The sequence below is a fragment of the Porcisia hertigi genome, chromosome 32 (assembly GCF_017918235.1).
Source record: "Porcisia hertigi strain C119 chromosome 32, whole genome shotgun sequence".
Lineage (NCBI taxonomy): Eukaryota > Euglenozoa > Kinetoplastea > Trypanosomatida > Trypanosomatidae > Porcisia > Porcisia hertigi.
In genome coordinates, this window is record NC_090591.1 from 100,863 (window position 1) to 123,304 (window position 22,442).

The 22,442-nt window shown below is 57.4% G+C and overlaps 4 protein-coding genes across 4 annotated transcripts; all 4 read right to left on the reverse strand.

The window, feature by feature from the left end:
• Positions 1-1,778: 1,778 nt before the first annotated feature.
• JKF63_02380 (uncharacterized protein) lies at positions 1,779-2,054 on the reverse strand (the record flags this gene model as incomplete). Its single annotated transcript, XM_067898408.1, has 1 exon — positions 1,779-2,054. One exon carries the CDS (start codon positions 2,052-2,054, stop codon positions 1,779-1,781), a length of 276 nt encoding a protein of 91 aa, XP_067754565.1.
• A 941-nt stretch (positions 2,055-2,995) lies between these two features.
• JKF63_02381 (uncharacterized protein) lies at positions 2,996-6,262 on the reverse strand (the record flags this gene model as incomplete). Its single annotated transcript, XM_067898409.1, has 1 exon — positions 2,996-6,262. The coding sequence occupies one exon, from the start codon at positions 6,260-6,262 to the stop codon at positions 2,996-2,998; it is 3,267 nt and encodes a 1,088-aa protein (XP_067754566.1).
• A 2,437-nt stretch (positions 6,263-8,699) lies between these two features.
• JKF63_02382 (uncharacterized protein) lies at positions 8,700-14,279 on the reverse strand (the record flags this gene model as incomplete). The annotated part of the gene is made up of 1 exon (XM_067898410.1): positions 8,700-14,279. The coding sequence occupies one exon, from the start codon at positions 14,277-14,279 to the stop codon at positions 8,700-8,702; it is 5,580 nt and encodes a 1,859-aa protein (XP_067754567.1).
• Positions 14,280-16,592: 2,313 nt separating this feature from the next.
• Positions 16,593-20,723, reverse strand: JKF63_02383 (uncharacterized protein; the record flags this gene model as incomplete). Its single annotated transcript, XM_067898411.1, has 1 exon — positions 16,593-20,723. One exon carries the CDS (start codon positions 20,721-20,723, stop codon positions 16,593-16,595), a length of 4,131 nt encoding a protein of 1,376 aa, XP_067754568.1.
• Positions 20,724-22,442: the final 1,719 nt, after the last annotated feature.

The following is a 22,442-nucleotide window of genomic DNA, read 5'->3' on the forward strand; positions in this document are numbered from 1 at the left end:
AGACCAGGTGTGGCATGGGGGGAAAGGGGGGAGGGGGGGCAAAGGGAGTATGCTGTCCAGTGACAGAACGGCGTTCTTTACAGCCCTGAAGACCGCATAGATGGCTTGATGAACCAGTCAAACTTGCTACACACTCTCTTCGAGTCATACACTCTTTTTCCTTGATTCTGGGAAACATAACTTAGCTTGGTGGCAACGCCTGGAGGCGTAGTGCTTTTGTGGAAGTGGTGGTGGTGGTGAATGGAAAAAAGAAAGGCGTAACACGGAAAACGGCGTCGACGAGAAAGAGGGGGGGGGACACGATTTCAAGACAGGCTCGGAAGCTGAGGTTGAGAAGATTGCCCTGTCGAGGCGACGGCTGTCTTCTATCCTTCACTCGATGCCTCTAAACACCCATTCTGCTCAACTCAAAATGGAAGCTCGCGGTCTCTCCATTTGCCTTTCCCTGAGTTTTTGTGCCGCAACTCGATTCCTTTTCTCGCATTTCATTCTTCTCGGGCGTGGGCGCGTGTGTGGGTGTGGAAGTTGGGAGGAGGGGGAATAGGTGGGTGGTTGTCATCTCTCCACAGACAAACGAGAATGCGCGTAGACACACACACACACACACAGATGTTGCACAAAACACATACGCTGATGAGTAATACAAAGGGCGGAAACTTAAATACATGAATAGTCCTTTCGCTTGCTTGTTTTCTTCTTTTTTCGTGCGATGTTCCCCTCTCCACACACTGCCTTCCACCGCATTGTCGTCCTCTATGGGTTTTTTTTACCTTTCCCTACTGTGTCTAACCAGAGACCCTTCCCTTCTACACTGGGGAGCACTGGTTGGCTTGTATTCGCATCACTCGTACATGTCCGTCTAAGGAGCCTCGTGCAGCTTCAATCTCATTTCTAGTGCGGAGCACATGAAACAACGCCAGGGGTGCCTACATCCGCGGATGCCAGTGCGACCATTTCATTCATCAGTGTAGTGCGTGTAGAGTGCGGAACGGAACCAACCTGATACCTACAAGGCGTGAGAAAAGACCAACATTGACCGCAGCCGGATAGCTTAAAACAAGGGCAGTGGCAGAGACGCGGTGGTGGCGGTGGCCAGGGAAGAGAACGAGGCGCCCACTTACACACACACACACAGAGAGAACAGCGGATCAACGAGAGAAAGAGCACCAAAGGAGCATATGGTAAAATGTGTGCCAAGACAAGACAAAGGAAAAAGGGGGAAGATGTTTGTTTTTTGTTTGTTTTTTTTTGGGGGGGAGGGAGGGGGGAGGGGGGGGAGGCAAAAGACAGACGAAGACGTACCTGTGATCCCCCCTACACAAACCAGCACACTGATGAAACGGGTGTGAAGAAGCAGATTGAGAAGGTGGCAGTGTTGAGAACAGCCCCCATCACCTTGTCCTTCAGGACACTCTCTTTCCTCTTCATTCTACAGAGAGTGTGGAGAGAGCCCGTCATGGCATGCCTCGATACGCCCACGCCGAGGGTCTCTGCGAAACGAAGCACGACGCAATGAGGAGAAAACAGCAGCGGCTTCGAAGGTAACACACAAAGCGTGTCCTGCCCAGCTCGACGACGTGTTTCACACGACTCTCCCTTGCTCCTTCCCTATACTCTCTAGCCGATTGTTGTGCTTTTGTATCGGTATTGGTGATGGAAGGGAGGGAGAGAGAGGGGGGGGTTGTGTCAGTGACACATCAAGGATCTGGAAGTGGTAGCTAGTACCGATATGCACTCTTGCGGTCGTGGCTGCTATCTGGGGAAAAAAACTGCTCGTCTTACCCACACTTGAAGAGTAGCACCGCGACCTGGCCGATATAGAAGTACAGGAAGCAGTGCGTATCGTGCGTCACGAAGCTGCCGAAGTTGCGGCCCACAATGCAATGCCAAGTTGGCTGGTACTTCTTGTCGAACTCCTTCTTGATGTACGCAGCGATGTCCTTCTCAATGTTGAACTTCTCCATTGCCTGCAGCGTCACTTCAATCGCGTCCGCCTGCATGTCCTCCGGCATGTCGGCATTCTTCACCGTAGCCTTGTGGTCGTTGTTGAACATGATTGCGGTGGGTGTTGGGGAAGGGGGGGAAGGGGCGAAGTAGTAGTAGCAACACTAGGTGAAACAAAAGTGAAGGGTGGTATGGGTGATGTAAGTGATAAAACGCGTCGGCTTTGTCGATCAGCGGAGCGAAAAGAGAAGAGGGGACGAGTAAAGCACAGGTCCAGAAGGAGGGGGAAGCGAGAAAGAATGGGAATGTGTGGATTGGATGCTTGTACAGAACGTAGAGCGTGGGGCAAAACTTGAGGAAACAGAGAGCTACGAATGCTTGAGCACGCGTGAGATGGGGAATATGAAGTCGAGGAACATCCGAAAGGAGAAAACCATCGCGTGGTTGGAATTAGGCGGGCGGGGGCGGGGGCGGGGGAGAAGAAGTGCGTGTAAAAGAGTAGAACAAGGAGCGTTGGGGAATCCGAGATGCGACAACTCAGGGGGAGCCAAATGGTTTGACTTGCATATATATATTTTTTTTTTTTGGGGGGGGGGGGGGGGGGGAGGTTATTGGATTCGTCTTGATATTCCAGACCGTTCCCAAGAGTATGGTCGTTGGGCGGAAGCAATCGATCATCGACAGGACAGAAGGGGTTTAAAGTACTGAGGAGACGCGAACCCAGAGAAAGTTGGAAGAATGATACCAACACATTTGCGCAAAAGCAGTGCAGACTCCAAACTGTGTTCTCTCTCTTCCTGTTGATATGATATGTACACATCTTCCTTTTTCCCGAAGTGAGTAAACCCCTGCCATCCTGCACAAGGAGACTACTCTCTCTCTATTCTCTATGGATCAGGCCTATGTGGTGCGCACGCATGCATGCATGCATAGACCCAGAAGCGGAGGGGAGGGGGAGGGGGGGGCGCAAGATGGTGCTCGTGTGATGAGCACACGGGTGTGCTCTTTAGATCTTCATGTCTCGGGTTAGCGCGGGTGAACCGCCCTTTTTTTATCGAAACAGCGCGCGGTAGGTCTGCGGCCGACCTGCAGCGGTGGCGGCTGAGTTGCCTGTGAGAGTGTCACTCGTCAGCGCACCAGTGGTGTCACCGTGCTCCTCCTCGCACAGGTCTTGCAGAAAATGCCAGTCCCCTTGCTTGGTCGAGAGAACAGTACCCCTTGGAACTGAGAGAGTCTTGACACTCTTCGTGCTTCCGGATGCCGTCACTAGCTGGGCCGCAGCAACTGCCCGCTGCTCGAGCATGCGATCAAAAAGTTGCTGCGCGGTATTCGGCGCCGGCCCCTCTTGTCCGCACGGGGGCGATGAAAGTGGCGAGTGTCTATGGTTGGCTTTGGCTTTCAGATGTGCCTCCGGTAGAGGTGTGTGCGCAGCACTTGCATCGCCGCCATCGGTGCCATAAACGCTGCCGCTGCCGTGGTGGTGGTGGTGGTGGTGGGAACTGCTCTCAGAAGCTGTGTGCATTACAGGGTCCACAACGTGCGTCGCCTCCTCTCCACCGGGTGACAAAATAGGAGGCGGCGGCGGCGGCGGCGGCGGTCGCCGCAACTGTTGCTGGAACTGCTGGAGCGCAAGCTGTTTCTGTCGGATGGTGGCAGCAGCGTCGAGCAGCTCCGATAGTGACAGAGAGCTCAAATCACGAGGTGCCTCTGGAGAAGTTGTCGGGCTTGTTGCAGCTCTCGCCTCGGTGCAATTCAACAGGGGGTCGCCGCCGCCGCTCCTGGTGGAAGACCCACGCGGCTGTGATGGTGATGTCCTGCGACCACGGCCCCGCGATTCCACACGGCTTCCACTGGACGGCAGCTGCGAGGAGGCTTCACGAAGCTGCAGCTGCTGTGCACGGGGGAGGTGAGCCACATACTGGTCTGCCACCTCACGGAGCTCAGGGGTGCCCACTTCCTCATACAATCGAAAGTAAGCTCGTTCCTCCTCGGTATCGATATGCGGCTGGGGTCGTTGAGTAGGCGAAGTGCGAGGACTGCGACGACGCATATCTGCCTTGAATGGTACTGGTGAGTAGGAGAGCGGGTCCTTGTTTCCCTGTTCAGCCAGCCGCCTGCGAACCGCAGCCTCACGCAGCACCTCACTGCGCAGTTTCCTCCGCTGCTCAGAGGCACCGTCGGTGTGGTACTCGACAGCTAGCGCACCAGAGCGCGCCGCACGTTGGCGGAGCTGACGCTCACGGCGTGCTAGTTCTTTCTCCCGCGCCGCAAAGCGCTTCATCGCAGCTTTCTCGCGCGCTGCCGCCTCGCGGGACTGCATGGCTGTGATACCGTACGTGACTTCCCTCTGTCGCTTCTCCAACCGCTGCCTTGCCCGCCCCACATTCGTCTGGAGGTGTTCCCTTTCGAGTCGCAACCGGCCAATCTCCTTTGACTGGTCAGCCACGAGCGTGCGGTCCTGCGTGAGCTGCCGCTGCAATGCATCAGTATGTGCGCGGACCTCGCGGCACCGCTTGTTGCTAGCCAGCACCGCCTCCTGCAGCTCCTTGGCTTCACGGCACAGTGACTCATACAGCACACCCTCTTCCGGAGTCAGACCAGACGGCGTGAACCAATCCTCCCCCGAAACAGACGTGAATGCGTCACTGCCAATTTTCAATGTCGCGCCGTCTTCACCCCGGACCGAGGACGCGTTCATCGTCGAATGACACGACGGGGTGCGGGTGGTGGTCGCTGGTGGTGCTGCAGAACTGCAGTGACCCGGACGAAGGGCAGCTAACGCCTCCCGGAATTGGCCTGGACGCACAGCAACAGCAGCTCCAGCTACAGAAGCACCGACAGCACCGATGCCTACTTGGGCCTCCCCCACTGTTGGGGCTTCCACGCCAACAACAATGCGCGATTGCAGCTCTGGTGCGACGCAGTGTGCAGGGCCGCCGAGCCCACGATGAGCCAGCACCGCTATCGCCGCTGGTGTCTTTGGATGGAGCTGCGGGGGACCCTTCAGTGGCGAGGGGGAAGACCACGACTGTCGATCTGGTCGCGGGTCCCCCAGGAGCAGCTGGCAGAGAGACGAGAAAAAGAGCTTCTCACACCGCTCCACATCAAAGAACTGGTCCAATGTGCGAAGGGTGGGCACAACTCGACGTAGAAGGCAGGCGTACGCAAGGGTCGAAACCCATGTCGCACCGTCGGGTAGAACAGCGCCCATGGCCGGCTCCTCTCTTGACACAGCAGCGGCAGCGATTTGCTCCAGCACGTCGAGCTGGGCCACCGACTGGAAGCGCGCGATGGCAGCAGTCGATGTCCCTTCATCGCTTGTCACCTTGGTCAGTGCAGCGGTCATTGCGTCCTGGTCGCCATCAGCGCGTGCGCTCACAATAGCGTGAGTAAGTTGTAGCAACGAAGACGATGTAGCGCAAAGAATGCTGCGGGAAACCGGTGATGGGTGGAGCTGCATATCCCACTGCGCAGCAGCGTCGTGTCCGCTTATGGATGAGATGCCCTGAAGGTCCTCGATCCCGGTATGCGCCACACTCACCAGACAACATGGCAAAACAGATGACTGCGCTGCTTGTGCCCCGTTCGCACTCGCCCCGGCGCCCGGTGGGATCGAGAGAAAGAAGCAGTTCAGTGCAGCCAGCCCTTGGTTGTTAGAAAGGTTGACGAAGGACAATGTAGCTGGGGTTGCTGCGGTGATGGCGTGCGCGGCCCACGCCGCCTCCAGAGCCGCATTTCCATCCTGCATCTCATCGCTCTCTTGGAGGCTTACATTGAAGTCGTTGTGCGAAAGTTCGAGCTCCCGCAGCTGGGGGAAGCGCTGAGCTGGAAAAAAGAGAGAGAGCGCGAAGGGCCACCGGTGGCGCAGTTGCCGCTCGAGAGAGACAGCCGTATCGGGAAATGGAGACCTCACCTCCGTCTCAGCCACGTAAGGCTCTGGAGAAGACGCACACTCGCAACTGCACTCCAGGAAGCTCTGAATGTTGTTGAAGGCGACAGCGATCACCTGCAACGTCGCGGGCAAGCAACGAATCCAAGACGCCACCCCATCGCAGCAACGTGACGCATCAGCAGGGTCACGCAGGTAGGTCTGGCGAACACGGCAATACGGGGTGCTGCGTCGACCTAGTTCATTGTGGGAAAGTCGGAGTTCAACTAGGTTTACGAAGACGGCACTGAGCCCACTAACACGGTCGATACGGTTATGGTCCGCCAGCAGGACAGCAACGGCGCTGGCCACCGTTGCCTCTTCCTTGCTTGTCTCCTCCGCATCAAAGCAAAGACGGACAATATCTCGGTCACGCAAGTCGATGTCCATCTGAAACGTTGACGTCGAATACACTAGCACAGTCCAATGCCGTGGAGCGGCCTGAGAGGAAAATGTGTGTTTCCAAATGAAGTGAAGACGATTAAGGTCAGGTATCACCCCTTTGCATGACTATCAGTTCGCAACCACACAAAAAAAAAGTCGGTGACAGTGAGCACTGTATGAGACGCTTCTGGGGAGGTGGGGGGAGGGGGTAATGCATGAGAGTGGGTGTATGTGCCCAACTGTACCTCTATTAAGCCAGAACAGCTACAAACAGTCCTGATATTCTATGGAGTGCACCTACAAAAACATCATGGGGTGACAGAGAAAGACAATACAGAGACGAAGAAATCGGAATGCGTAGCGGTAAGATCACCATGGGATTTGTTGTGCGGAGAGGAGCAGTGCGCGCCGAGAAACCGTAGAGTTGACACGAGGAGCCAGCATTTCGGGCACGTCTGCGGTCCAGCTGAGGGGCGTGAAGCAGACAAAAGGGAGGGGAGGGGGGGGGGGGGCTTGGTGTGCCATCAACGAAGCGCCCCCACCAGGGCCCAAAGCAATCTTGGAGAATGAATGCGTACAACGAGCTGTAGTACAGACCACTGAATTACCCGATGCCCTAGCGTGACCACTTGCCCCATCACCTCGCACAATGGCTGTAAGTGTGAGCGTGTATGAGCGTGCGTGGTTGTCGGAAAAGAAGAGGTGTGCTGCGCCATCACCGGGCGCGGCCCAATGTGACTTCGACAACGCCTCGGGAATCCCCGTTTCAGCAACTCGCACATCTAAAAAGTGCCTGAGAGAGCGAGAGACGTGCGAAAAAGCAAGTGAAGAAAATGAAAGAAAAACAAGGAAACGAGGAAGGCAGCGATCCATTAGCCCTGGCCCATCCAGGGAAAGATCACAGCACGCACTTGAGCACTCTCCTTCGCGGGAGGGGAGGAGGGGAAGAAGCTTTAACCTGAGAAAAAGCCTATCAACACACCAGACACCGTAGAAAGAGCCTACACTGAAAAGGATGATCATGAAGGAAGTCTGCGATGAGCCACAAACACAGTACTTTTGCAGATCAGTAGGAGCGCATGTGCCGCCTCTGATGCACTGGCACGAAACAAACGGCGTCGGTTAGGTACCAAAAGATGAGAAAAACGAGCTGCTTCCTTCACGGTGAAAATCCTGCCATACAGCAAGCGACCCGGTGTCACCGCACGGTACCCCGGGCTTGTCACAGACCCGTCGCGTGGTGCGAGGCAGCAGGACGTGTGTGGTACAGCAAATGCCGACACAATCACGTCAGCAGGCCCCTCCTCCCTCCCCCCCCCTCCTTACTTGAACTCTGCTCGCCTGCCCGCCTTGCGGGTCACTTCAGAGCCGTTCACGTTATCCCGGTTGTGACACACGGCGCACCCCCTCGGGGTGACCTCCGGCACACACACACACACACACACACACGCCAGTGGGCGCGGGGGTCTGGGTGGGGAGGGCGCGCAAACCGCACTGGCACTTTTTACCCATGGCGGGAATGACACGGCACAAGCACGTCCGCCTCTGCGGGTCACACCGACGCAGCGCCACACAGGACAGGGCTGCCTGACGTCAGTGACTATACGTCGTCGTGCCGTCTCCACGTCGTGGATGCTTGACCCTGTCCCCTGGTACAGACGGCATGGCATGTTGCAAAGGGATAGAGAGCTGTTTGTCTTACTCCGACAATAGGTGTCAGATGCTGTGGTACTACCGCGCTGTCGTAATGGGCGCACAAACTGAGCGGCCAAGTTGGGGAACGGAAAGAAAGGTAATCGAGATGGCAAAGGACACACGAGCACGTCGAGAGCTGCTCTCTTTGTGAGAAGAGACCCTCTTCAATATAGATATATGTCAAAAATGAAATGAAAACCACGGGCACGGAAATAGCAATAGACCTCTCGTGGAGTAGTGGTCAGTCCAATTATTTAGCCACACACACACACACACAAGCCTCCTCCTCTTCCCTCTCTCTCACTAATATTGACTGTACGAAAAATCGATGCAAAAAAATTAAATGTAGAAAGCGATACAAGGACAGGGGAGGGGGGGAGCATGAAAAAAAAAGGGGTGAGGTGCATAGGAATCTCGGGGGAAGGCAAAACCAAGTGTGGGTGCTGAAGATGAGAAACGATCAAAACAAAATGGCACCTACGCTGCGCAAACAACAAACAACAAACCACACGCACGCACACAAAAGCGATAAGCAAGACAACCCTGAAATATCTCTCAAACGGAAGAAACACCAAGTAATATATATATATATATATATTATGTGTGTGTGTGTATGAGTGCGCTGCCTTCTCTGTCTCTTTTTTCTCTCTGCGCACACACACACACACACACACCTGTGCTGCGAAAACAAAAATGACGTGAGTGCAAAGGAGCTCTTTACTTCGTTGCACACACGGAGGGGGCAACACTAAAATTCAAAGTAGGAGTTTCGGTTAGAGGCGATCTCCGTGTGTGATGCGTGGGGGTAGCGCGGGGCGGGGCTCTGGTAACTCGCGCCACTCGACTGGTAGGCTGACATCGGCGCGCGCACAGTGTTCATCTCGCCGTCGGACGGCACCAACATGTACGACCCCTCGCTGCTGCTGTCCTGAAAGGAGTATCTTCTTGGGGTGGTGTTTTCGACACTGCTGACGCGGTGGGCATGCGACCTGATACTCTGCATGGAGCGCTGCGTCTGCTGGTCGATCGTCATGGGGTCCAAATCCGATTTTTGTGGGTCCGAAAGTCGGCGGGGCAGGCCCTTCTTCTGCACTGTCGCGGTTTCCAAAAACTCTCTAGGCCACGACCTTCGACTACTGTGCTCTTCCTGCTGCGGAACGTTGCTGTGTTTCGACGAACGGAGTGAGCTATGCTTCGAAGAATGCACGGGGCGCAGAGTATGGCCCACTGCACCTCCGTCATTGCTGTGATGCAATGAGCCGGTCGCAGCGGGTGTTCGACGATGGTGCCGGCTGTTGACCGGCATGGCTTTGAAGCCACGTTCCAACTCGCTGGATTCTGCGCAGCGTTGCTTCCGCCGGGCCGGTGCCGCCTTCTCCCGGACGCGCTCCGGCGACCCCACCCCCTCCTCTGTGGCAGAGCCATGGTGACTGTCCCGCCGTGTTACTGGGCGACTGTTATAAAACCGTCTAGGCTGCGACGGCTGCACAAATGGAGCTGTGGCTGTTTTTTCAAAGAGAAGCCGCGACGTTGAGGTTGTTGCAGGGCCGTGAATGTCCCCACTGCAAGAGCCGCCAGCAGAGCCCGGCGGATGTGCCGAAGTCAGAGGTGCCGTATTCGATCCCAAGGTGTGGTCGTAGTCGCGAGAGAGGTGACGGCTGTCCGTCGAAGTCACGAAGGAAGTGCTGACCTGTGCCAAACCGCTGTCGCACGGACCCGACTGCACTGGTTGGCTGCTTATGGGCACCAGGTTGAACGCGTGGCTCGTCGCAGAAAAGCCCTGACGGCTGCTGGCAGAGTCGCGAGGGCCGTGGGAGTGCAGCGCACCTCGCACCTCTGCCTCCAGCGCTGCAATTGACTGCCACTCTCCTGGATCGTACAGTGCCTTCAGCCTTTGCTGGTCCCACGTCCCGGCGATTGGCGACTGCGCCCGCGGTGAGGGAATGGCAGATGGTGCCATGGAATTCGTGCAGCTCAAAACCAGTCCGCCAGCGCCGTCGGCCTTCAAGTCCTGCGATGGTGTCGTCTCCGAATTCTCGCGTGCGGTGTGGTCGTTGGGGAAGGCCGCAGAGGACAACAAAAGCAGCGGAGCCCCGGTGCTCGCTCTGCCTGAGGTGTACGCGGAGTTGGCAATTACTAGAGGCACGTCTGGCCGCCCTCTCAACGGCCCGCGGTAAGCACGCGTCCGATATTCGAGGAGCGCTGCTTGAACGTTGCTCTTGCGCAGGTGCCTCGCTGCGTAATCTGCGACTGCGGCAGAGTAAATGTACGAACCGTCAAATACCTTCGCCAGCTGCAAGGATTGAAAGAAGGGGTGTGAGACGAGTAGCAGCGCCGGACCATGAACGCTGCAGGAGGTGGAAGAAAACACGGCATCGAGGATGGTATCGAAAAAGTCGCGCACCTGAAAAAGCCACGGCATGTCGGCTAAGATGTTCTCCATGGCCCTGTCCTCCGGCTTTTCGTCGTCGGTCCGGAAGGCGATGCTCGAGGTGTCGCTCACCTCTCGGGCGCTCTTCAGGTACATGGCAGAGAGCGAGATGCCCATCGATCTGCCTTGCGTCCCAGGCAGCGGCGGGACGGCGCGCACAACGCGGGGCCCACGGCGAGGGGCGGTCGTTCCGAAATACTGTATCTCCTCCGCCTTCGTTGTGACCCAGGCGTCGATGGAGCCACTAACAGACGTCAGCACGCGCTGGTGCACGTAACGGCGCGTACGCATCCCAATCGCTTCCGCTGCCGTGCTGGACACACTCAAGGCCGAATCGGTGATCACCCTCTGCCAAACATCGAAAATCTCAACAGGGGAGAAGAACTTGGTGATGGTCGGGGTCGGAGTGGGGATGTCAGCAGTCATTTCAGGGGTCACGAGCGCGCTTCCATCCATGGAAAACAGCTCAAAACAGAGAGTCAAGAATGTCCACCAGTCATCGCGTGTCGTCCATGGCCGCTTGTTCTTGTCGAACGAGTCAGGCAACATCTGCTCCAGCACATACATGGGCGGTAGGTACTCCAGCACGCCACACTGCTGCCGCTCATAACCCCAAGCGACAGTATTGATGCCGATATCGGGAACGAAGAGCTGGATATCGCTCGACGCCACACGCAGCGACGAGGTCGCCTTTCTCTCTGGCGTATCCTCGTCGCTTGCTTTCTCGGCCTGCTGGTTGTCTCTCGTGGGATCCACGATACGGACAAGCAAGCGCTGCGGTGGGCAAGGGCCTAGAAGCATCCCCTTTCCATGTAGCGACGTCACGAGGAGGAGTAGCTGAGCCGCGAGGACCCGGGCAATTTCAAACTGTACCTCCTCCCTTGCTTCCCTTTCACACACGCCTGGATGCAAGACGGCGTGGATGAAGTCCTTGAGCGACATCACGGCCGTCGTGCGCGTCATTTTGCTGAGCGTTTCGTTGGACATCAAAGCGTCATGCTCGACAGAGCCGGCCATCGACTGCTCCAGCGAGAGCGCTGAGACCCATGGCTCCTGGAAGATGTAGTAGCGCTGATCGTCCACCAGCACGCCGTACACACGAGACTGGAAAGGCAGGCGAGACACGTACTCAAGCATGATAGACGCCTCTGCGTCCTGTTGCAGAAGGTGATCTTCTAGCGCCCTCGCAGTCTGCGCAGGTAGCGCCACCCGCCCTTCCTCTGTTGTCGAAGCGTCGTCAGAGATCGTTGGGACGATGCGGCCGCGGTTACGCGGCATGACACGCACGTCAAACACCTCCGATGTCTTCTGACTCACAGCTCGCCGAATCACGCCGAAGGCGGTGAAGCCAACGACGTTGTCAGTGCTGGTATGCGTGCTACCCCATTCGCTGTCTGTGGTCTTTGGTGAAGCCAGGGTGCTTGTGAAGATGGAGCTTCGGCGCTGCTGATTCGCTGGCGTGCTGCTCTGTACACTTTGAGCACCGTCGTCAGTTTCGTTGGTGTTGTCGTCGGTATCAGCGATCACAAAATCCTCCAGCATGAGGGGGTCACGCTCACCTACGCCAGTGGCCTGAACGGCGCCGGGCTGTGCCGCCAGTGCCAATACTGCGAAATCTAAGCAGTTGCCCTGGAAGGTTTCCTCCCTCGGCTGCCCTGGCATGTTTTTGCCAAACGATGAGGCCCACGGCACCATCGGCGACGTTGTAGCGCAGAGACGAAGTTTCGAGTACGCAGTGCCAGGTACCGCACCACCCTCACCGTCCAGCGGCGTGACGTCCACAATGTCGCACTCCGTAGCCCACAGGAGCGCCTTGTAGGCTGACATAAACGCTGACGTGGTGGTGAAGGAAAGGGAGAGCCCCTGCAGGCGGCGGTGAGACATAACGGTGGCTGAGCAGAAGCGCGGCACCTCGGCCACTGTCTTGCCATCAAAGATGCCAGCGCTTCGGAAGGGTAGCATGATAAGTGTTAGATCGATCGAGTTTTTCTGCCGAGGGCTGATAGTTGCCATGGTCAGGGTGAGGTACTGCCGCGCGTCAGAGGCCCCCGGCGCCGCCGAAAACGTGGCGCGGTCCTCCTCAGCATTCGCAATCGCGACCTGGCGGCTCCTCGTCGCTAGCAGCCGCTTCTTGTACTCCTTCAGAGTCATGGGGTCACTGATGATACGCGGCGTCAACGGGAAAGATGACGCTGGTGGTGCGATCACTTGGCCAAGCGTGAGCCCCTCAGAGCCGTAGTTCACCACCGACGGGCTGAGTGATTCACAGGGAAAGAGGAGTAGTTCGTAACAGCGCACGTCGAGCGTTTCATGACTACCGGCGTGAAGTGGTACGCTTTGCGCCTGTCCGCCGCAAATACGTACAATACGCCGCAAGGCGCTCGCGTTCTTGCGCGTCGCGAGGTGACCGTCTTCCCGCACGGCCTCCGCCGTGCACCAGAGACCGCCAAACGTGGCCAGGGAACGTTGCGCCGCGGCGCTCTTCCGAGTGTCCTCGGTGGCGGTCTCCATCTCCGATGGAGATGACAGCCCGTGACGCAGCGACTCCAAAGGTAGGTCCACCATCTGCTGCATATCCACACTCGCCAGCTGCATGGGCTGCAGGTTCAAGTAGCGGCGGATGCCCTCCTCACGGATCAAATCGCCATCAATCAGGCGACGCAGCGCATCGTCGTGATGCAGCGCCTCGTAGACGGCACACCCACACGTGCCTGTAGTTCCCCCCGCTGGAGGCACCTGAACCGGCTGGAGCGTGCGGACCACCTTTTCCGTTTCCCAGCGGCTGGTCGCGGTGCCACTGGCACGACGTGTCTCCGTGCAGCTTTCCATGCCATCGTACAGGTACACAGCCCAACGATCGTCCTGCATCCTTGCGGCCTCTTCGCTGTGCCGACGGGCCACGTCATCTGAGTAGAAGTCACTGGGATAGAAAGCCAACTGATTGCGCCTTCGTCGTGAGAGCGTGAGCTTTTTCTCCGGCCCCACCTGGCGCTTCACGGCCTGCAGGTGGCGTTTCATGGCATCATCTTCCAAGGCTCGTCGCTTAGCGGCCAGAATGTCCTGCGCCCGCCGCGAAAGCCTCGGCGGCGGGGCCGGAATCTCTTGCGCACACCTAGCAACGGCATCACCTCGACAGGGATTGTACAACAACCACACCTTGCGCCCGTCTGCTGTCGTCGTCTGACGAACCTTGGCCCGGTGCATCGGCACCAGCTGGCCGCTGTCGTCCACTGTCAAGGGCGTGGGACCGTCGTCCAGAGAAGAAGGTGATGGAATCTGCGGACGACGACGGAGGTGAGAGCCGATACGGTCAGCCGTCCTTTGTGGTGTCCAAGACAACTCGTCATCCACGTGAAAAGAGATGGTGTCCTCAGTTCTGTAGTTGGGCGTGACTGCCGTCGCGTTGGCTACCGACTTGAGTTCGACCGGCGTCTCGGCACCATCTACAACGCATCTGTGAGCAGCACCGCGGTCAAGCGGGCGGACGGCAGGAGGGGACAACTCGAGAGAGGAGAGTGGATAGGCATTGCTGGCATCTGTGTGGTGCGAGCGCGCCGACTGTGGTGTGGCCTCCGCGTTTCGAGTACCGCGCGGTGTGCGAGGTGATATTCCTCTGCTGTCGACACGCGTGAGGGGGATCTGCGGTGGAATCTCGCGCAGCCCGTTGGCTGGTGTGCGAATACCCCCAGTAGGCGTTGTGGCGCGGCTGGCAGAGCGGCTCTCGGCTGCCCTCTGCGCGCGGGGTGAGAGGCGGAAAGGAGGCGGTGCCTGCTCTGTCCACGGCAACGTTGCAGCCGAAGCAGCGCCATCCGCACGTCCAGGTCGTATCACGTGCCCCGTTTTTCGCGCCAGGTCCCTAGAACTGGTCGGGTCAGACCCCTTGCTGCGGCTCACCATCACCTTGCTCTGCGGCCGCTTGGTGGCTTTCACGCTTTGCCCATTCGTGACTACCGACGCCGCCGACCCACGAGGTGTACCCGCATTCGTAGTAGAGGCAGGATGTTGTGATCCGGTGCGCTGTAAGCCCCCATCCTCGGTAAAAACGATAGAACCTCTCGACTCCGCTCTTGGTGCTGAAACGTCCACGTTTTCGGCCCGTGTGCGAGGGCTGTTGGGAGTAGAGCGAGGGCGAGTCTGGCTTGGGACCATCGGTGTTGGTTTCGAATGCATCGAGTGGTTCCGCACCGACAAAACGATGCTTGTGTTGGCGACACTGGGGTTTATGCTCTGCCTCGAGGACGGCGCTCGTCGACCATCGGGGAGTGATGTGGAGTTTACCAGACCAGAGATGCAAGTCACATTTGTGGAGCCCCTGAGGCGGTCGCCATCATCGATGCCCTGTGGGGCAGACTCGAAAACGAATTTCTTCGAGGATGTGACGCTCTGGCCGAGCGGTGTGCCCGGGGGTGGCGAGGCAACCTGTTGTGCTGCTACTGGCGCAGTTGTTACGCGAGCCTGTGCAGAAACCGCAGCCAAAGCTGGTTCCGCGGACGCGACGCGTTGATTTGTTGCACCCGGTGTCGCAGGCCCTGGTGGTGTAGTGTGTGCGGCTTGCGCCCAGGTGGTTCGTTGCTGTCGGTGCACCTGGACGTCGCTGGCGGAGCTGTCCTCGTCGCTGTCACTCACCAGAAGTCGCTGAAACCGTGAGGTCATCTATGATTCCAATGGGAGGACGATAAGTGAAAGAAAAAAGGGTGTGCTGGGGAAGGGAAAGCGGGAGAGAACCAGACATGCTCGATACCAGCTGCCTGGCGGCTAGCGCGACTGCCCAATGCACGTCTCAGTATTGCGTGCAATGATTTCCTGCTGATTCCGCTGCTTACGATCGTCTCTCACGTGCGCTTTCTTGGCGTTTGAGAAGCGCAGTTCCACTACAGCCACGGTGTATTGAACCAAGTATCGACGACGGGCGTTCTTTGGAGTAGCTGCGCAGTCAAGTGTGTGTGTGTGTTGGGGATTGGGGGTTGGAGGGGGGGGGTTAAAAAAGGGGGTAGAGGAGCAAAGGACAGAACGAGTAGAAGGAACAAAACTGCGCGCTGAGTGAAGACACAAATCAAAACACCTGGTCGGGCCTAAAGGGCCAATTATAGGCTGGACGAAGAAGCATAGACCCGTATGTGAGAATCGAGTTCAACACGAGACAGCACTTCATCTGCGGTGTTCGCTGCTCGTCGATGCACTATTAATGAATGATGACTGAGGGCAACTCCTAGAAAAAAAAAAACACAACACATCACAACGGACCAGAAACGTTGCGAGGGTTACGAAGAGCTGAGAGTGCACAGGTGAGTAGGACGCACGCCAAGCGAAAGACAAGGCAGGGACATATCAAAGCGAAGACAGCGCACGACTGGCAGGCCGGGGAAAGGGAAAAAAACGCGGCACGCATCGTCGACCTCTGCACAAATAGTACACGTGCCGAGCGGTGCGCTGTTGCAAGAGTGCGTATTAGTCTTACATCCCACGATGTGAAGAAACAGGGCAGTAAGAGCACAACCCCAGCCAAACAACAACAAAAAATATATATTTATATATAGAGAGAGAGAGAGGAGCAGAAAAAAAAAAAGAGAGTCACGGATGCGCCGTGGAATCCGCGGAGATACAGAGATTTAAAACAGTCGTTACCGCAAACAGATAAGTGCGTACACCTCTCTGTACAAACCTGCCAAAACAAGTCTGCCTCGGGGGTGGTGCCTAAATAGACAGAAAGAGGGGGGAGAGAAGGGGAGACGGACAAAAATACCCCATCGCCACCGCAACAGCAACAACAAAATGAATAAAAATAAACACACTCACACACACACACACACACAGAGAGAGAGACGGATACATGAGGGAAGCACGGAACTCCAAAGCGTACAGAGAAGCCCACATGGAGCGGTGCGGAAAAAAAAAAGAGAGAGTGAGAGTAGCGCAACGACGCGTCGTTCCTGATTCAAACGGTGATGATGACAGCGCGGGTAACGGACAAAACGCGACACCATGCACCAAAGGCGCATTTGAAATACACGCCAAACGCGTGCACGGGGGCGGATGTGAAGAGGATAGAACACAACGCTCCAACGAAAAAGAGGAGCTGCAGCGGCACGACACAACGCCGTTCACTCTCTCTTTTCTTTTTGTCTAGCTTCACAAATCTAAATCCGATAAAGGGCGACGCCACATACAAGCAGACGAACATAAAACAGATGTACCCAACAGAGCAGCATGTCAGAACTCGATGCCTTTGAGCAACCCTCTCGAGGGCGACACATTGTAGCATCCCGTGTACCCCTCTTCGCCCTCCAGCTCTTCCTCCATTGTCGCAGATGTCAAGTCCACGTCGTTGGTGTACACGTCATCCGATGCAACACGAGCTTGCGGTTGGTGCTGACGGGCATAGATGTCGTTGAGCTCAGCGCACCGAACAGGCGACAGCGGAACGGCATCTTCAAAGTCGTCATCCTCATCCTCTTCCTCCTCTTCCTCCGCGCCGCCCCCAGAGCGATGATTCACCGCAGGAGGAAGGGTGGGGTAGGAGTGAAGCGGCTTCGTTGCCTTGAGGTAGGGTGGAGACGAGATCGCATCATCGCCGCCGCTGCTGCCCGCACCGCTCACGTCACCGTCGCTCAACGGCACCGCGCTTAGTGGCGGAGGCACCTTGTCTTTCTTTGGCGGCGTCGGTGACTTCGTTTCCAGGCCACCCTGAGGATTCACCACAGGGAGAGCTGTGGTGGTGGTGGTCGGTGTGGTCGGTGTGGTCGGAAAACTCCCTCCGCCTGCCCTGTGCACTCGCCGGCGCTGGAGAAGGTCTTTCAGGTGCTGCAGCATCTCCGCGTATCCGTCCATCGAGTTTTGAATGCTGACCCCGCCATTTGCCGATGGCTTGGGTGACGGCGGCGTTGCCAAAGATGGGGCGGCGCTGCGACAAATATCACCCAACGAAAGCGCTGTGACGTGCGCCACTGACGGCCGGGCGGTTACTTGCTCACGCGGCACGTGCGCCTTCTTGCCGTGGCCACAAGACGCCTCGGACCTGGGAGACCTCGCGGCCTCCGCGGCTCGTGCAACTGGCGGCGGCTCCAGCGTAGGCGAGGTAGACAAGGACGTGGACACCGGCTGCGGTCGCTGTTGCATTCGCTGCCGCTGCTTTAGCAGCGCTAGCTGGCTCCCAGGGTTTGCTTCTTCCTTGGCGGAGCCCCCCGCCTCCTTGGCCTTGTCCTGCTGTATACGCAGGCTGCGCAGTGCCTCCAGCGTATTAGGCACGGCAAAGCCGTCTGGGTTGTGCTGTCCTCGGTGCACACCCGCCAAAAAGCGTTCGTCGTCACGGGAGACCTGCTCACGTATCATGCGGCCGTACAAGGCGGCTTCTTCCGACTTGTGTAAGTGCTGGTTGCGACGCACTCCATGCTCGAGCCCGGGAGAGATCATCCTAACCGCCGGTAGGTCCTTTACCGCCGCCGCCGCGGATGTCAGCAGTGGCGCTGGTGCGCCAGCCTGCATCTTTCGGTGCCGTAGTGCATTATCGGGCTCCTCAGCTCCTGGAGGGGGGGTGGCCAGCGTCGTCGGGAACGCCGCGGCGCTGGCTGGAATGTCGGGGACCCCCGTTGGGGCCGGTGAGGGGGAGCTCCCTTTGCCAGCGTTGACAAGTGCATTCGACCTCGCGCGAGGTGCCACGCCTTGGGAGCCCCGACAGCCAAGCTCCGCACTAGCAGCCGTGGGACTGGGGCTTTGAGGAAGGGTCGGACTCGCCACAGGCGATACAGCATCCTCACCGTGTCCACTGAGAGGCTTCAAGTACCGCTGCGGCGCACGGCTCGGTCGTTGAAAGAGGGGGGCACCAGCAGCATTCGAGGAGGCCGGCTTCGGAAGAGGAGCACCAACTTTGCCTTTATGAAACAGCTCCCGCCTGTTCAACAGCAACGCAGCAGCAGCAGCAGCAGCGGCGGCAGCCTGGCGAGGTGAGCGTCGATCATGAGCGTCGTCTGAAATAGGGGAGAGAACGGAAGGGCGGCGCGCGACCACGGCGTCGTCAAGCGCACGTGACTCGCGCCTTTTGGAAGGTGAAACCACACACGGCTCCTCATCCGACTGCCGCCGAGGTTTAGACCGTTGCTGTTGAGTCGGCTGCAGCATCACCGGGTTGACGACGATGCAACCATCGAGGCCGGCAGATTGGGGCGCCTTTCGGCCTCGGGGGGGCGCCTCGAACTTAGGCTTGGCCAAGGATCGCCCGTCGATCTTGACTGCCACACCACGCGGAGCGCCAAGTGGCGACGACGGAGAGTGCCGCTGGTTGGGTGTGACAGCGCAGCGCTCCTCCGGCGCCTCAGCGGGGTGCCGAGGGAGAGGGAACGCCTGTTGTGGCGAGTTTGCCGCGTACACAACCTTTCTCGGCGTCGCCGACGCGCGATTCCTACTCGGGGCAGCGGCCGCTGGAGTTAGCGGCTGTTGCGATAAACGACGCCCTTGCGATGTCACGGGACGGCTGAGAGGTTCTCCTGGAAGGGCACCACGACGCGGGTCACGGCCAAATACAGGCACTGCAGCACTGGCCGGTGTGCGCGGCGAGATAACGTCTCGGCCGTGTGGCGGTGATGACGCCGGGGAGCGAGAAGGCGGTTGTACATTCTCCGAAATGGCGCAGAGCTGTGGAGTACCTTTGCGTGGTGAGCCATTATCAACGCCCCCGCTGGGGCTATTGTTTAGATGGGGACCCCCGTGGCGCTCGTTGTTGCGAGAGGGCGAAATAGCCGCCCGCTGATTCTCCAGAACGCGGCGTAGCTCGTCATGGCGCATCTGGTTGCGCCGCTCTCGGGTCTCGATGTCCTCTTTCTGTCGCTTCAAGTACGCCTCGTGCTTGCGGCGCTTGTAGTCGAGGATTGCCTCCCGCGCCCTCTCGTCTGCGTCGTGGCCGTAGCGGGCAATGATGGCGTTTACGCGGCGCATGTCGGCCTGAAATGCGTCCGCGGCGTTGGGAGGGGATCCAGAGATCCCTGCCACTCGCGGTGATGCTCCAGCCGCATTATTGCGCCGATCTCCAGCGCCGCCAAGGTTGATATTGCTCGGCTGCGAGGGTGAATGACGTTGCTCCTCGAGGGGCCGTTGGGCGAGGGGCGGTGGCATAGGACGGCTCGGGGCTTCGGTTGGTGCGGGTTTGGCGCCACCCCCCGGCTGCAGTGGGATGTCGGTAGGTTTCTTCTGGTCGGGGCTGTAGAAACGGTGGATGGCATTGTCTTGCTTTGGACTCGCGTAGGGGCTTCGCTGAGCGGCACCGGTCGGCTTTGGGCCTACCACCGGCGGTGCGGCCCCGCCTCTTGGAGACACCATTGGTGACGGCAACGGCGCAGACGGCTGCTTTGATATCGGAGATGCATGGTGGCGCGCCACGGCAAGCGCAGCCGCTTGCCCTGGCGATACCCCTGCCGTGGCGCCGACGCGAGGAGAGGGCGTGGGAGAAGACTGAGGGGAAGATCCCCGGCGCTCCTCCTGGTCCAAGCTGGATTCGAAATCGATGATGTCCTTCAAGCGCACTCGGCACTGAGTGGCAAGCATCAAGTTCTCCTCAAGCTGCTCGAGAGATCGGCGCATCAGTGGGAGGGAGAGTGTCTGCTTGATACTGGGTCGCTTGTGCGGGTCCTTCTGCAGGCACCAGTCAATCATCTTTCGAAAGTCTGAAGAGTACTGGCTGGACAGGGGTGCGTAGCGACCCTGCACAATGCGTTGCATGAGCTGGTTCATGCTGGTGCCATCGAACGGATGGCGTCCACCGGTGGCACACTCGTAAAGCAACACGCCGAGCGCCCAGATGTCGCTCTTGTTGTTGTACGGTCGGTTGCGGCACAGCTCGGGAGAAAAGTAATAGGGGGTGCCACATACCGTGTTGGCCATACCCATCGTTGTGCGTAACACCGTTGATATACCGAAGTCGCCAAGTTTTACTGCGCCGTTTTTCATGAGGAAGACGTTCATGGTTTTGATATCGCGATGCAGGATGTGGCGAGAGTGCAAATACTCCATTGCGAGGCATATTTGAGAGAAGTAATAAAGGACGTTTGACTCCTTCATAGGACCGCGACTCTGTTTCACCTTTGCTGCCAAATCGCCACCGTCACAGTACTCCATGACGATGTACAGGTTGTTGCTGTTCTCGAACTGTTCCACGTAGCGGACGATGTTGGGGTGTTGTAGCTGCTGCAGTACGGTACACTCATGCCGCGCCTCCTCTCGTTCCTTTCTGCTCATGTTAGACATCCCCACCTCCTTTACAACGAAAAGAAGTCCATCTGACTTGCGCTTGATGAGGATCGCGCTGCCGAAACTCCCCTTCCCAAGCACCTTTACCCTTTGGTACTTCTCCATCACCTCACGGTGGCGACTAAGACTGCGTTCCCCCCCCCCCTTTCAAGGAAAGATGATGAAAAAAAAAGAGGTGGGAGACTCTTGGAAATGGCGGAGAGTTCCCTTTCTCGGCAACGCACTCACTTTGGGTGGATCGTGGTGGCCTCCTTCGTTGCACTTTGCCCTCAGCTCAGGTCGCTCTTTTTTTTTTGCTGGTACACGTCGTCGAGCTTCTCAAAGACGTAAAATCAGCGGTGAGAGTGAAAATTCAGGGCACACACACACACACAAAAAAAAAGGCGGCAACGCGAAAAAAAAGACACAAAATCGAGAGAGAAAGAGAGAGAACGCGCGCGGCGGGAGAGGGGAATCGAATAGGGTAGACGGTGGCAGGGGCAAAAAAAAAAAGAGCAGAGATAAAGTAAACGAGAGAACTAGGACAAGAACAGAAAAGATGACACCTCCACAAAAACAGCGATTAAAGACAAAGAGGGAGGAAGAAGAAGAAGCACACTTCGACTCTCAAGAACACCGACGTGAGGAAGCGCACACATGCACGCCATGCACACACGCACGCGAAGGACACGACCACTGACTACAGCGGAGGTAAAAAAAAAAGAGGGATGTTGAGAAGGCAACAGAAAAGGGGAACAATAGACCAAAATATCAGGCGGTGAGATACACGACTAATCTCACTTTTTTTTGTTTGCTTTTAAAGGGAGGAAGGGCCCCTTCCTCCGTTCTTGGCCTGCCCGCTACGTGAGAGTAATGAGGAGGGAAGTACGTGCGCCGGTAAGTACAAGATTGTTTTCGTTGTATTGAGTGACCTCAGAGAACGTATCCGTTTGAGAAACACGAAGTTCACTGCGACCACGGAAGTGTAAGTGAAAGATACACGGCGAGGGATTGAAAGGAGTTGTCAGGTGAAAGGGAAAAGAAGGCAGGCGGACAGACCTGCACAATCAGCGTAGACCCAGCAGGCGGAAAGGAAAAAAAGGCCAGCAAGAGCAGCAAACAAAAAAAAAGCAACACGCGCACACCAACGAGGCGGAATTAAAAAGTTGCCGCGCACAATGGGGGCAGGAGACTCCACAAAACACAGTGCCGCGCAGAGCGGGAAGAGAAAACAAGTCGGAGCAAATAAACCGAAGATGAGGCAGTGGTCACTAAGGAAAGCCGCGCGTCGTCCTTCTATACCTGGCCTGTTTTAGGGGGGTGGAGAGGGAGTGGGAGCGGGGGCAAGGGGGGAAGGGGGGGGTGGGGGTTATGCACGCGTGCACGATTCCATACAAAAGAAGAGTCAGAGAAAGACTGTGTGGGTGAATGAGAGAGAGGAAAAGGGAAGAGAGAGGCAAGAGAATGAAAGGGGAAAAGGGGGAACCGAGGATGACAAACAAACAACAAACGGGCAAACGACCTAACAGTACGGGGAAGAGACGAGTATACGCAAGAGAATTGGGAGGGGGGGGTATTAGAAACAGCAGCAGTTTCCCCTGAAAAAGAAAAAGAGGGGGAGAGAGATCGAGCAATACTTCCACACCGTGACAGAATATGAGTCGCACACGCTCGTAAACTCAATGACCGCGTGACCGCCAGAGGAATCCGAAGGAAGAGAAAAGAGAGGTCTGAAGACGACGACGATGTTTGACGCGTGCTGATCATTCACGTGAGCAACACAGCAGCTCTAATCCGCTGGAGGGGGAGAGAAGGAGAGGGGAGGCGGTGGACACTAGTGGGGCG